The sequence below is a fragment of the Gallinula chloropus genome (genome assembly GCF_964237585.1).
Source record: "Gallinula chloropus genome assembly, chromosome: 19".
NCBI classification, from domain to species: domain Eukaryota; kingdom Metazoa; phylum Chordata; class Aves; order Gruiformes; family Rallidae; genus Gallinula; species Gallinula chloropus.
Genome location: NC_140104.1, coordinates 13,682,191 through 13,697,424, shown reverse-complemented (window position 1 = coordinate 13,697,424; position 15,234 = coordinate 13,682,191). Strand labels below are relative to the sequence as shown.

Sequence of the window (15,234 nt, the reverse complement as noted above, 5' to 3'; positions counted from 1 at the left end):
GCAGCAATAAACTGCTTACCTTCTTCTGCATATCACTGGCCCTTTTTAGTAGGGATTTTATTTATTTACAGTTTTTGTCTTTCTTCATTGTCTGAGCTATAATATGATGGGACACGTTTATCTTATTCCTAATGAGGTATCTGCACATCTAGTGTGACCCATACACTTTTTGATGAGGAGCTGGGCTCTCTTTCCATCATGTCTGCCTGGAATTGAGCAGAATTATTTTTTTCTTTTACTATCTCCTGACATTAATTAAATATTTAGAAACACATTTGCATCAGCTGAATTAGTCGACTACTTGTCTGAAATTGCAGTGCTTTCACACAATGACACAACAGGAATTTCCTGGAATTGTGCCATAGAATCATAGCATTACTTAGGTTGAAAGAGACCCTTACGATCATTGAGTCCAACCACAGCCTCACCATGCCTAGTCTGTGACCTGAAGCACAACACCTACATGCCTTTTAAATACTTTATGGGAAGCTGATTCCACCACTTCCCTGGGCAGCCTATTCCAATACTCTTCTACCCTTTAAGTAAAGGAATTCTTCCTGACATCTAACCTAACTCCCCTGGTGCAAATGGAAACATTTCACAGAATCGGAGAATCACAAGGTTTGAAAAGACCTTTAGGATTTTGTGACCCATGTGCAACAACACCAACTCCACTTGGTGTTGTTAAACCTCATCCCATTGGTCTCAGCCATTTGGTCCAGCCTGTTCAGATCCTTCTGAAGACCATCCCTCCCCTCAGGCAGATCAACACTTCCTCCCAGCTTAGTGTCATCTTCAGACTTACTGAGGGAACATTTTGATCCCTTCATCCAGGTCATTGATAAAGATGTTGAACAGAACTGGACCCAGGACTGAGCCCTGGGGGATGCCACTCATGACCAGCCTCCAGCTGGATTTGGTTCCATTCACCACCACACTTTGGGCCCAACAATCCAGCCAGTTTTGAATCCAGCTGTTCAGGCCAGTGGCAGTCAGTAGTTGTGACAGATGAAGGATCTTACAGGCCTGAAACCTCCTGAGGTTGTTGTCGTGGTTTTACCCTGGCTGAGAGCCGAGATCCACGCAGCTGCCTGCTCCTTAAAGAGCAGGGGAAGAGGGAAGGGGGGGTGGGTGAGAGGCAAGGGAAGGGAAAAGGAAGGGGCAAATAACCCCAAAACCAAGAAACTAGGAGGCCCGTGGGTTGGGATAAGGATAGTTTACTAAGATAACAGAAAGATACAATGTAACAATGCTGACAGGACTTTAGAGCAAAAATATATGAAGCTTTTGATACACAATGCAGTTTCTCACCAAACCCACAGCTCAGGCCATGCCACCCAGAGCCGTCCCGGAACCCGACTGTCCCCCGAAAACCGCGCGTCCCAGAGCCGCCCCTGCTCTTCCTCCTCTCAGCCCCCTGTTTCCTGGGCAGGACAGAATTAGCATGGAATACTCTCTTTGGTCAGCTGGGTCACCTGTCCTGGCTTCACCCCTCCTTTCTCATGAATAGAGAAATATGAAGAGCTGAGAAAGTCCCTGACTGTCTTACAGTAACTAAAAACATCAGGGTTCTATCAGCACTGCTTTCATTTTAACTCCCAAACACAGCATTCCATCCACTGCTACAAATGAAGTTAACTCCATCCTGACCAAAACCAGGACAGTTGTGCACTAGTGGAACCAGTGAAGTTGACCCCCTTCCAACGCTGCTTGGCCGTAGCAGGCAGCTGAGGAGAGAGATTTCATGGGTATTAAACTGTGTCATGTTTAAGTGCTGTTTGTTCTCAGAGAAATCTGTCCCTGCCTATGAGCACAGATGATGCCAGGAAGTGTTGGGAGTCCCAGGAGGCCAGTGAGGGCACTGCTGGGCTTGGGGAAGAGCAAGGTTCTCCAGACAGGGTTGGATCTGAAGAGACTGCTTTTCCTGCCTGTCCAGATCTCCTTAGGAGACCTCTGGACCAGCACCCATTGCAGCATGCTGCTGAACTTTCTTCCATGATCAGAGATACGACAGAAACTTTTTTCCTATGAAAAAACCCTCCATTGTGAAACTCCTTTGAAATTTACATCATCCAAATAAAACCTCTCCAATTAGTTACACAAGTTCTATTTATTTTAAAGACAATTACATGGAGAGCCATGCTTGTAAGGGCTTTCTGGTTGTTAATGAGCCCCATGGTGTGTTTTCTTCTGAGTCCACAGACCTCAGATACCAAGAGGAGAGTGAAGAAACCTCTCAAGAAGTTCAAGTAAAGAATAATGCTCAAACTGCCTTGAAGCATTCAGGAACCCTAGTGGAAGCCATTCCTGACAAAGCCTCCCCATGGGCTCTTAGAGTAGACAACTGGAGGCCATGAGGACAAACACAGGCACAGCACAGGCAGCTCTGATGCTGAGGACACCCTGGCTTGTTCTGAGGAAGCAGAAATGCCAAGTGCTGACCCCCAGCCCCTGGGCAGGCAGATCCTGATCCTCACCTGTGTCTCAGGGAAAGACAGGGGTAACACATATGGTGACCTCCCCTGGGGTGGGTGCAAGGAGGCAACGATGCTCCATGGCCATGAGGACAATGTGTCTCCTCTGAGACCTCTGTGGCAGAGCCATCAGCCATAGCCAAGGGGGCAAAGACCTTGTTTCTCTCAGGCCCTTTTAGCCTGGGCAGCACCTTTGGCCATCTGCAGGACAGCCCATCCCACACTACCCCATGCCTTTGCCTGTTTTCCTGCAGGCTGCTGGCATCAAAACCCCTCCCCCACCACACTCTCACCCCACAATATCCCTGCCTGTTCTGCTGTCTCTCCCTCCTCGCCTGCTGTTCCCACAAAGACCTCGTATCTATCAGGTGCTTTCAGCCTGGCTGGCACCCTTGGCCATCTGCACCACAGCCCACCCCACACTTCCCTCTCCCTCCTCACCAGCTGATCCCAGAAACACAAAGCCACCAGCTCACCCACACTTGCTCTTGAGTGATGTTCTGCACCACAGCCCTATCCTCAGAATGAGATTTCTTCGTCTTCATGGCCACTCTGACCTTCAAAGCTGCAGTTTCACACGAACTTCCTTTCTTGTTTTCTTTCCATGTTGCACAGAGTGGGTTTCCCTCAGTCTCCCCTTCCCCAGGCTAAAGAAGCCAGGTCTCTCAGCTTTTCCACACAAGACCCCTAGCCATATCTGGGCAGACTTTTATCTGACAACGTGACAGTTCCTCCCCTTCCTCCAGACCAGGGAGCCCCACACTGGGACTGACTGCTCCAGACTTGGCCACACCAGTGCTGAGTCCACATGGACCAGAACAAGCCTTGTCTGTGTGGCCACACTCCTGACAGTGCAGCCCAATGTGTCCATGGCCAAATTCCTGTTCAGCATCTCTGACTGCTATGGCTTCCCCTGCAATGCCCAAATTCTTCTCATTGCAGCCAGTTCTCCACCCATCATCTCTGAGCTGCCTTGATGTGGGGGTGTTGAGCTGGAAACTTTTCTCATGGTTTCACCTCAGGGGGGCGACAACATGAAAATAAATTCCACCCCAGATAATTAAGATCAGAATAAGAAGATCTCTTCTGGATGGGAATCTTCTTGATGTTTTTATTCAAATCTAATCCCAGAGTTTCTCAAGGTTTGTTTGAAGTGACGCTCCATTGTGTTAATGGTTCCTGTGTGCTTGCAGATGGCTCTCCAACTGGTGGTGCCACTAACAAAGTGACAGCAACAGGTGTTAAAGAAGGTGAGAAATAAGAAATTAAACCAAGAGATCCTTTCTAAATGACATTGCAGTGGGCCACTGGAAGAAGCCTCATCTTCTCACAGCCTGCTCTCCCTTGTCTTGGAACAGAACCACTGTTGTAGCTGCCTGAGGGTCAAAACAGGAGGGCTCAACTCATGAGAATTCTTTTGGAGGATAGTGATGATGTTACTAGACTCAGACAATCACAGAGTACTCGGCTGAAAGGGAACTCAGGGTCTATTTGGTCCAACCATTTTTGGCAAGGGCTCAGTCTCAAGAAAAGCACCACACAGACCAACTGGCCCCACCCCCATCCCACTGAGTCTTACAAATGTCTGATGTTGGGGAATCCGTCACTTCCCATGGAACATTGTGCAAACCCTGGTTCTCAGGGTAAAAGTTTCTTCCTATGTCCTGTGGGAATCTCTCCAGCAGGAACTTGCACCCATTATTCCTCAGCTTTTCTATGTGATTCCTTCTAAAAACAGGAGTCTCTCCCTTCTTTGTAGACAGCCTTTCAGTACTGGCACCTGGTAATGAGGTATCCCCTCACCACCTCCACACCCCCATGTACTTCTTCCCCCTCAACCTCTCTATCCTTGACCTGGGATCAATCTCTATGTTAGTTCCCAAATCAATGATCAATTCCTTGTGGGACACCAGGGCCATCTCCTACACAGGATGTGCTGCACAGCTCTTTTCTCTTATCTTCATGGTATTAGCAGCATATTCTCTCCTCACCATCATGGCCTATGACCGCTACGTTGCCATCTGCCACCCCCTGCACTACGGGACCCTCCTGGGCAGCAGAGCTTGTGTCCACATGGCAGCAGCTGCCTGGGCCAGTGGGTTTCTCTATTCTGTGCTAGACACAGCCAATACATTTTCCCTTCCCCTCTGCAAGGGCAATGCTTTTGACCAGTTCTTCTGTGAAATCCCACAGATCCTCAAGGTCTCCTGCTCAGATGCCTACCTCAGGGAAATTGGAGTTATTATTTTTGGTGTCTGTTTATGTTTTGGGTGTTTTGTGTTCATTGTGGTGTCCTATGTGCAGATCTTCAGGGCTGTGCTGAGGATCCCCTCAGAGCAGGGACGGCACAAAGCCTTTTCCACCTGCCTCCCTCACCTGGCCTTGGTCTCCCTGTTTATCAGTACCGTCACAGTTGATCACCTAAAGTCTCCTCCATCTCCTCATCATCCCTGGACCTGGTGTTGGCAGTTTTATACTCAGTGGTGCCTCCAGTCATTAACCCCTTCATCTACAGCATGAAAAACCACAAGCTCAAGAAGGCCATTGGGAAAGTCTTTCAGTCACTTCCTTGCAAGTTGTTTTCCTAATTAGTTGGGGGATGTGGAGGGCGAGTTGGGGGGTGGGCACTGCTCCCACCCTTCCCCTGCTGCACCGTGGGGTTCCACTCACAGCAGACAGTCCTCCATGAAGTTCTCCAAGGTGAGTCCTTTTCCATGGGGCTTCAGCTATTCCCCTGCTGCCCCAGCATGCGTCACTGCTATGGGTGCAGTCATAAATCACAGAATGTCTCAGTCTCTCAGGCTCAGACTGCACCAGCCTGGTCCTCCATAGAGTCACAAGCCCCTCCAGTAAATCTGCTCCAGCGTGGGTCGGTCTCTGTCTCTCCCTGTCTCTCCATGGGCTGCAGAGCCAGCAGATCTGCTGGCAAGGGCTTTCTCCAATGCGGGTCAGAGCATCTTCCATATGTTTCCACCCACTCCAGCATGGGGCCTCTATATGGGCTGCAGGTGGGGTCTCTGCTCCTGTACAGGCTGCAGTGGGACAACTGGCCTCACCATGGTCTTCTCCACGGACCGCAGTGGAATCTTTCTCTCCGATGCCTGGACCACATCCCCTCCTCCCCTCTTCTTCTCTGATCATGGTGTCTGCAGAGTCTCTTAGATCTTCTCACTCCCTTCTCTGGTGGCAAAAGGTGTCTGCTTGCATTTGGGTTTTATCTCCTCAGTGTGGTTCACAGAGGCGCTATGATCATCTCCTGATTTGCTCGGCCTTGGTCAGTGATGACTCCAACCTTGAGTCCAGCTGGTATTTACTCTTTGGGCCTAGGGAAAGCTTCTATGTGCTTTCTGCAGAAACCACCCCTGCACAGCACCCTCCTCCACCAGAACCCTGCTACGCAAAACCACAACACTTATGTTCGTAAATAAATCCTTATATCCATCTGTCCTCCTCTAAGGAATGAACTTGCTCTGCTTAGCTGTGTGCTAGAGCTCCCTGGAGATATTTGTGGTTGGCAGGGACTGGCCTCACTCAAAGGTGAGCAATTTACCCAGCTGGATTGAACCCAAGAATAATCTGCTAGGGACAAGGATGGACAGAGTTGAAAACTCACAGACCAGCTCCCACCAGGCAGTCGTTCTATCCCTCCCTTTTTCAACTGGACAGGAGAGAAAATAGGTATTGAGACACTTAAGAACCAAGATAAGGACAGGAAAACTCATTCAGCAATCAGCGTCGTGGGCAAAACAAACTCAACCCAGAATAAAAAGAAAAATCTATTTCATAAAACACACACACACAATGAAAACAGAGTAGGATAATGAGAAATAAAACCCAATCTTAAAAAACTTCCCCCCACCCCTCCCTTCTTCTTGGGCTGAACTTTATTGATGATTTCTCTCCCTTCCTCCACCTTCCAGGTGGCACAAGGGAAGATGGAGAATGTGGGTTTCGGGCAGTTCATCATGAGCTGTCCTCCTTCTTGGGGGGACATTCCTCTCACTCTTCCTCTGCTCCAGCATGGGGTCCTCCATGGGATGCAGGTGGGATCGCTGCACTCCATCGTCTTCCATGGGGTGCAGGGGACAACCTGCTTTGCCATGATCTGCAGGCTGCATGGAAATCTCTGCTCTGCAGGGAAATCTCTCCTGGACCACTTCTTCTTTTGTGTCCCTCCCATTTCTGAGCCAGTGCTGCCTCTGTCTGCATCCTCTGAGCAAGCCTGGGAGACTTTCCCTGAGGCCCTGTACAAGGAGACCGGGTACAGCCTGGCGTGAGGAAGCAGGCAACGTTTAGCATCTCAGGTGGGTGAAGATCGCTCATGGGGGCACATCTGCTGAGCTTTTTCCTCTGCCCCCCTCACCCTCCAATAGGGCTGACCACCAGCAGCCCCATGGTACCTGCAGCACTGGAGCCGTGGCTTCTGTGGGGAGAGAATCCAGGTCCTGGCTTAGGGGAGGAGCTTCCTCCTCACCCACTCTGCCTGTCCCAGCCAGGGACGGCCCCTCCCTGCCTATCCCCGCATCCCAATGGACACCTGAGGAGTGAGGGAAGGGGATGTCTCTGTGATTCAGTGATGTGAAAGACCATACCACACTGAATACAGAGGAGAAGACCTGAATCAGTAAGGAGATCCTTACTTGCAGAATTACATATCTCTAGGAAAGCAGTTGAAACAAACTAAGAAAGGTGCATTAGGGACAAGGGCCAAAGGCTTAAACTGTACACCCTTTAAATCCTGGCGACTGGGACAACTCCCCACCGCAAAAATCTTATGCTGGGGGGAAGCTGCAGTGATGTCAAGTATCCCAACATCATGTAGTTGTACAAATAAGAAATTAAAGAATGGGGCCAATCCCAAGATTGAGCTGCAAAAATTGGGAAAAGCCATAATTATAATGCAAAATGATACAAGTGCCTTAAAATCAGGAGACTTTAATGTCAATTCTACAGCCCTAAATGGGAGTTTGTGTTTTGACCCATGGAAAGAATCAGAATCATAGAATCATAGAATGGCATGGGTTGGAAGGGACCCCAAGGATCATAGAGTTCCATTCCCCCTGCCACAGGCAGGGACACCAACCTCAGGCCTGGGCCCCATCCAACCTGACCTTGAACACCCCCAGGGATGGGGAATCCACTACCTCTCTGGGCAGCCTGTTCCAGCCCCTCACCACTCTCTCTGTAAAAAACTTCCCCCTAATATCTAATCTAAACCTTCCTTCCTTTAGCTTTAATCCATTCCTCCTTGTCCTGCCAGTGTCTACCCTTCTAAAAAGTTGATTCCCCTCCTGTTTCTCTGCTCCCTTCAGGGACTGGCAGGCTGCAATGAGGTCCCCCCCACAGCCTTCTCTTCTCCAGGCTGAACCAGCCCAGCTCCCCCAGCCTCTGTCCGTAGGGGAGCTGCTTCAGCACTCTAATCATCTTTGTGGCTCCTCTGAAGCCTCTCCAACAGTTCTATATCTTTCTTGTGTTGGGGTCCCAGATCTGGACACAGGACTCCAGAAGGGGCCTCATGAGGGCAGAGCAGAGAGGGATAATCACCACCCTATCCCTGCTGCCACTCCTCTTCTGATGGAAAAGGAAAAACTTCCTGTCAAAACACTCCTATACTAAGTGGGTGTCCACTCCCTGTAATGTCCCCTTTATGCTGAGCATGTTGTAATTGGCAAGGAATACCTCTTTGGCCAGTTTGGGGCACCTGTCCTTGCTGTGTCACCTCCCAGCTTCAAGCTGTCCCCCACCTTCTCCCTTCTCAGTAGCAGGGCAGTATGAACAACTGCTTGGCAACAACTGAAAACACCAGTGTGCTATCAGCACTGATCTCATCCTAACACCCAAACACAGCATTCCACTGGCTGCTAAGAAGAACATTAATTCTATCCTAGCCGAAACCAGGAGAGGCCCCAAAATGCCATGAAAGGAGCTCTTTCTGGTCAGCTGTGCTGCCTCATCACACACACTCAGGACAATTGTTCCTGGGGGTTTGGCACCCTGCAGTGAAAGACTGTGTCTCGTGGCCCATTCTGGTTCCAGGTGATTTTGGTGAGGGAATAGCTGAGGCACCATCTCATGGCCCTTGTTGCCTGTGCACAGCTTTGGACAGGCCTGTGTCTCCCTGGTACCACTGGCAGGGGTGGGACACAGACGTTAAACCTTCAGGAAAAAGAGGTGGGTACTGGCCCCATCAGTCCCACCTCAGCATGGCTGTGCCCGAACTCAGCAGCTCTTGATTCCTCTGCTCAAGCCAGCGGTGATGGGAGAGGGAAAAAGACCTGGAGACAGGGCCTGGATAAGAAATGCCACCCCACCAGATGGAAGTCCCCAGGCCTTCCAGGCTCATCCAGCTCAGACAGCCCTACCTGCTGCCACTGAGGGGTATTTCCTACCTGGTATGCCATCTTCACCAGAGCTCATGTCCAGCACCTCTGGGAGGTGGTTCAGCAGGGGCAGTGCACATAGCCCTCCTCACCCCACACACAGGCCCTGGATGGTCAGGGCAGGCCCACAGTGCCTGAAGAGGACAAGTGCTCCAGTTTCAGCTTGTACCTGCCTGGGGCTGGGGACTCAGGGATAAAGCACACTTGGAGATGCCAGGGACCAAACCCAGGACCTCCCATGTGAGAAGTGGGTGCTCTGTTGCTGAACTATATCCCCTTCATACCCACCAGCAGGAGAGATGAAGCAGTGCTGATATCCACACACTATCGTGGGTGATCCTCAGCACAGCTTTGTCAGTTGTCCCAGGCACATCAGAGGTCTGGCTGCAACAGAGCTCTGGAGGAAAGGTGCTGCCTCTCAGGCCTCAGCTTCAGGGAATGCCTCTGACTGGGATGACAGTGTCCTCTGGTCTGAGAGCCAGCTGAAGGGGGTGTGTGAGGAGAAAAGCAGTCTGTGCACCATGGAGAATGACAGAGGGGAGAGATGGAGTCTTTGCAGAGACCCTGCAGTGGAGAGATCTAGATCCCTGTGGAGCAGGGAAGGAGCGAGAGCTGGACACCAGCCCAGAGGAGCACTGAATGGAGAATCCTGCCAAGGAGATGCTGAGGACTCATGGTGCTGGAGGAAGGCTCAAAGCTGCAAATCTACAGCCATAGACCAGGGACAGTGGTCTGGTAAGAGGTGAAGGAGAAAGCAGGGCTGGGTTCTGTCCAAGTCAGAGGTAACCTCCCCAGGCAGCCAGCACAGGTGATCTGAGTTAGCCTGGGCTGTTTTCCACACACCTGACATCAGTCCCCCATAAAGGGGCTGGTCAGGAAGGGGCTCTCATGTGCTGCTCTGGGACAGTTCAAGTGCAGCCAGAGCATTGGATTGGTCCTCATGTCAGTGCAGTGCTCAGTGTTATCATCTCACTGGGTTGGTAAAGTTGAACCAGGGACCTTTAGATCTTTGATCTAACACTATCCCAGATGAGCTATTTCAGCCCTGCCCCCGCAGCCCTTGTCCCTGTGCCACCTGTGCCAGGTCATAGGTGAGGAGTGCTCCTCAGTGAGGTCCCCAGGGGAAAGCTGTGCCCAGCCCCAAGCAGAGAGGACCTGGCTCCTCCTGGCCTCCAAGGCCAGGCGGGCTCCAGCTTTGGTGGAGGCTAGCTTACAGATCTCCCTGTTCTACTGCAGATTGGCTCAGCCCATGGCAGATGGTGGGGCTGTGTTCCACCCCTGAGGCACTTGATTCCAGGTGTACTGGATTCCCTTTCAAGTGAAAGCAAGCTGTGACCTGTGAGTGCCCTGGTGCTGGACATGTTAGAACTCCAGAATGAACTGGAGTCAAATACAGCCAAGTGGCATGGCAGGATCGACATTGCAAATGCTTTTTTCTCAATTCCTTTGGTGGCTGAGTACAACCACTGGCTGGCTAAAAACATATCCTGTGCCCCATGCCATTGCCCAGAACACTATCCTGGGTCTTGAGAAGCCAGTCCTCTGGCTACATGGCACTGCAGAGGGAATTGAGTCAGACAATGAGACTCATTTCTGGAATAATCTCACCTGGGCCAAAGACCATGGCAGCAAATGGATATATCATATTCCCATGCACTAGCCTCCGGGAAAACGGAGAGGTACAACGGACACTAAGAACTGCAATTAGAACCATGGATGGTGGAACCCTAAAAAACTGGGATATGCATTTAGCCATGTCCACCTGATTAGTTAACTCCAGAAGGTCTTTCTTCCAAGGTCTTCCTTCCTCCAATCAAACTGTTCCTGCCCAATCAAAACTCCCATGTAGTGTAGAAAGGGATAAAGTCCCTGTAGTGCACATGAAAAACCTCTTGGGGAAGAGAGTCTGGCATATCCCTGCTTCAGGCAAAGGCAAACCTATCCATGGGATTGCTTTTGCTCAGGGACCCAGGTGCATTTGGTGGGTAATGTGAAAGGATGGAGAAGTCCAGTGTGCACCCCAAGGGGATTTAAATTTAGGTGAGGACAGCTGCTAAATTGTTGCTGTATAATGGATCAGTCCATGGCACATGGTGTAAATCACAGAATCACAGTATCACAGGGGTTGGAAGGGACCTCCAGAGATCATTGGGTCCAACCCCCCTGCCAAAGCAGCTCCCTAGGACATATCACTCAGATAGGCGTCCAGATGAGTCTTGAATATCTCCAGAGATGGAGACTCCACCACCTCCCTGGGCAGCCTGTCCCAGGGCTCTGGCACCCTCACTGTGCAAAAGTTCTTCCCCATGTTGGTGCGGAACTTCCTGTGCTCCAACTTGCAGCCATTGCCCCTTGTCCTGTCCCCACAGACCACTGAAAAGGGGCTGCCCATTTCCCCTTGCATCCCATACTTAAGATATTTATAAGCATTAATAAGGTCCCCCCTTAGTCTTCTTTTCTCCAGGCTGAACAGTCCCAGCTCACTCAGCCTTTCCTCACAGGGGAGATGCTCCAGGCCCTTCATCATCTTCGTAGCCCTTCTCTGGACTCTCTCCAGAAGATCCCTGTCTTTTTTATCCCAAGGAGCCCAGAACTGGACACAACACTCCAGGTGGGGCCTGACCAGGGCAGAGACTTCCTTTGACTTGCTGGCCACTCTCTTTTTGATTGCCCCCAGGATCCCATAGGCTCTCTTAGCCACCGAGGCAGACTGCTGGCTCATGGCCAACATGTCACCCACCAGGACCCCCAGGTCCTTCTCTGCAGAGCACCACTCCAGCAGGCAACCCCCAGCCTGTCCTGATTCAAACAGTTATTTCTTCCCAAGTGCAAGACTCTACACTTGCTTTTATTGAACTTCATTTGGTTTCTTACTGCCCAGCTCTCCAGCCTGTCCAGGTCTCACTGAAATATTGTATAAATTACATGAACCAGCCAAATCAACTGAAAGTGTAAGATCCAGGCATGATGTAGATGGTGTGAAAAAAGGGGTGGATAACGTCCTGGTTCCGGCTAGGATGGAGTTAACTTGCCCAAGGAGCCAGCACAGGTGAGCTGAGATGGCCCAGGCTGTTTTCCACACCAGGTGACATCACTGCCCCATAAAAGGGGCTGGGAGGAAAGAGGCAGGCCTGCATGGCTCCGGGACAGTCTGAGTTCCATCTGGCATTGCGTCAGGGGTTGGGTTGGTGCAGTGTTCTGTGTCATCGCTGTGCCTGTATTTTGTCCTGGGCTCTGTTGTTCTTCCCCTTTCACTGTCCTTATCCCAACCCAGGGGGCTATGTCTGTTTCTCCTCCCAGGGGAGGGGGTTAGTGAGTGGTGTGTGGTGCTCAGCCATTTCCTGGAGATGAAACACGACCCCAGGAAAAACCTGAGCCATGCATGATGGACAGGCTCTCCCTCCCCGAGGGCTGGGAGTCAGGGCTTGGTGTTTGGCTTGATGAAACATGTCAAGGCTTTTCTCAGCATTAGAGTCACCTGAACTTTCCTCTGCCTGCCTCTGAAATGGGACCTTGAACAAAGATGTCCCTCAGGCACTGTACCCTTACAATCCAAGCTGCCCTCACCTCAGCCTCACACGGCACTTCAGACCAATAGTAATGGTAAGGACAGGGGTCTTCTGACTTTTTATTGGGTTTTGGGTTTTGCTCTTTTGTTACTGAGCTGTTTTGAAATGGTCATCTCCTGATACAATATGCAGTGATCCTACACCCTGTTTCACACCCTCTTAGGTTGGCTTCAGCTGATGAGCTTTTTGGCATGTTGCAATACAGTTGTTACAGGAGAAGTACCAGGGCTTATCAGCTTTGTTCACTCCAGCTATTAATGTTTACATTGCTAGTGCTAAGTTCCAACTAATGTTTTCCAAAACACAAGTCCATGGGGAAACTTTGTTGGTAACAGCCCTCAGGGGGATAAATCAATACTCCAAGAAACTTCAGTGTTTGCTTCTGACTTTGCCTTCTTGAGCAGCTAATGAAATCTTTCAGCACTGTTAAGCTAATCCTAATATAACAAGGGAGATTTCAGTGCACATTTAATGGAAGAGGATTTTTTTCTATTTAAAAGTCTATTTATAAATGTTTCTTTTACAGAGAAGAGGTGATAGCAACATTCTCCAGTTCATATTGATCCACATGATCACCTAACAAGGTAGGAAAAGCAGTCTCCTTAGAGTCCAACACAATATTAAAAACCTTTCTCATCACCTCCCCAACACTACCATCTCTCTCACTGGCCACCTGGGATGGGCATCACTTTTCCTGACATCAGACTTCACTGAATTGCACAGCTAGATGCAAGAGGTCCTTTGAACCAACTCCCACCTGCTTTCCCAGAGAGCTGCCTGCTCACAGATACAGAGATTTCTCTCATTACCAAGAATCCAAAGTTAAATAGGATTCAGTCCAGGAAACCATAAACCACAGACTGAAACTGGATGTGCTAAGTGCAAGCAGTACCTGCTGAGCTGGGCCTTCCACAGTGACCATCCATGAAAGAGAGAGAGGAAAGGACACATATAAACACAACACGGAATTGGCTAAAGAGGCACTGAGACAGACTACTGGAAGATGGGGAAATTTTTAGCTCCCTGAAACTCAAAGCAACAGGTCCACAGTTTCTTGAGCTTCTTCAGTGCATCTTTGATCTCCTGGTTCCTCATGCTGTAGATGAGGGGGTTCACTGCTGGAGGCACCACTGAGTACAGAACAGTCACTATCAGGTCCAGGAATGGGGAGGAGATGGAGGGGGGCTTAAAGTAGGCAAACATGCCAGTGCTGACAAGAAGGGAGACCACGGCCAAGTGAGGGAGGCAGGTGGAAAAGGCTTTGTGCCGTCCCTGCTCCAAGGGGATCCTCAGCACAACCCTGAAGATCTGTACATAGGACAGCACAATTACAATAAAACACACAAAGAATAAACATGCACTAAATACATTAGGCCCAACTTCCCTGGCATAGGAATGTGAGCAGGAGAGCTTGAGGATCTGTGGGAGTTCACAGAAGAACTGGTCCACAGCATTGCCCTTGCAGAGTGGCATTGAAAATGTATTGGCTGTGTGCAGCACAGAATTCAGAAATCCAGTGATCCATGCAGCTGCTGCCATGTGGACACAAGCTCTGCTGCCCAGGAGGGTCCTGTAGTGCAGGGGATGGCAGATGGCAACGTAGCGGTCATAGGCCATGACAGTGAGGAGATAAAACTCAGCTGAAATGAAAAAGACAAAGAGAAAGGCCTGTGCAGCACATCCTGTGTAGGAGATGGTCCTGGTGTCCCACAGGGAAATGATCATCGATTTGGGAACGGTGGTGGAGATGGAAGCCAGGTCAAGGATAGAGAGGTTGAGGAGGAAGAAGTACATGGGGGAGTGGAGGCGGTGGTCACAAGCTACAGCAATGGTGATGAGGCCGTTGCCCAGGAGAGCAGCCAGGTAGATGCCCAGGAAGAGCCAGAAGTGTAGGAGCTGCAGCTCGCGTGTGTTTGTGAACACCACGAGGAGGAACTGGCTGATGGAGCTGCTGTTGGACATTTCCTCTTTCTAGGCATGGGGCACTATTTAGGAGGAAAACACAGTAAGATTTCTCTGAATGAACTCAAGTGCAAGTCCCATGGATACTACTCCTGCTTCACACACCTCTTTTTCCAGGATTTTCCTCAGCTCTGTGGCTGGTGTCCTGGTTGATGCTGGCTGAGGGCGCCATGAGGAGCAGGGTCTCTGGTCTCAGTATGGTGAGGAGTCAGCCCTGGCACTGGGGCTCTGGCTGCAGATGAGTTGGTTCATGTCTTGGAACCCACAACCCTGAGGGCAGAGGTTTTGCTTGGAGGAATAGGGCTTTCTCATAGGAAGGTGTCTGCAAGGGAAGGGCTGATATAGGGTTTCCTGAATTCTCCCACCCACAACATTTCTGGGTTTGGTTTCCTCTCATTCCCACACATTATCCCTGATGCCTGGAGATTTTCCTCTTGGCAGATGTTTCCCTGTCACATGGCTTTTTCCTGTCATCTCTCACAAACCCCATCACAAGCTCTGTGGACTCACCTTGGCCCTAAAAATACATGTCTTGGTTGAGAGTACTGGATGAGTGCATGTTCTTGTTGGCACATGGTAAAGGGCAGGTCAGAGCATCTCTGATGAATCCGGTCATTGTCATGCAGCTGCTGTCCATGGGAAGAGAAGTAGCTGAAGGCACTTGAGGAGGCTCTTGGTAGACCCAGTGATCACTCAAAGTGAGGATTCAGAAGCCTCAATGACTTGTTCACACTGGAGAGCTCCTTTTCATATCTCCTGTCCCATTGTCAAGCAGTAGGAAAAGGAGAAGTCAGACTCAGGAAATGTACTCATCTTTATATTAATTTGTGCCTTGACCTTCCCCTTGAA

The 15,234-nt window shown here is 50.1% G+C and overlaps 1 protein-coding gene across 1 annotated transcript; it reads right to left on the bottom strand.

Moving 5' to 3' along the window:
• Window positions 1–13,416: 13,416 nt before the first annotated feature.
• On the bottom strand, window positions 13,417–14,265 carry LOC311199242 (olfactory receptor 14C36-like; the record flags this gene model as incomplete). Its single annotated transcript, XM_084273303.1, has 1 exon — window positions 13,417–14,265. Exon 1 carries the CDS (start codon window positions 14,215–14,217, stop codon window positions 13,417–13,419), a length of 801 nt encoding a protein of 266 aa, XP_084129429.1. The 5' UTR covers window positions 14,218–14,265.
• Between the last annotated feature and the right edge of the window lie 969 nt (window positions 14,266–15,234).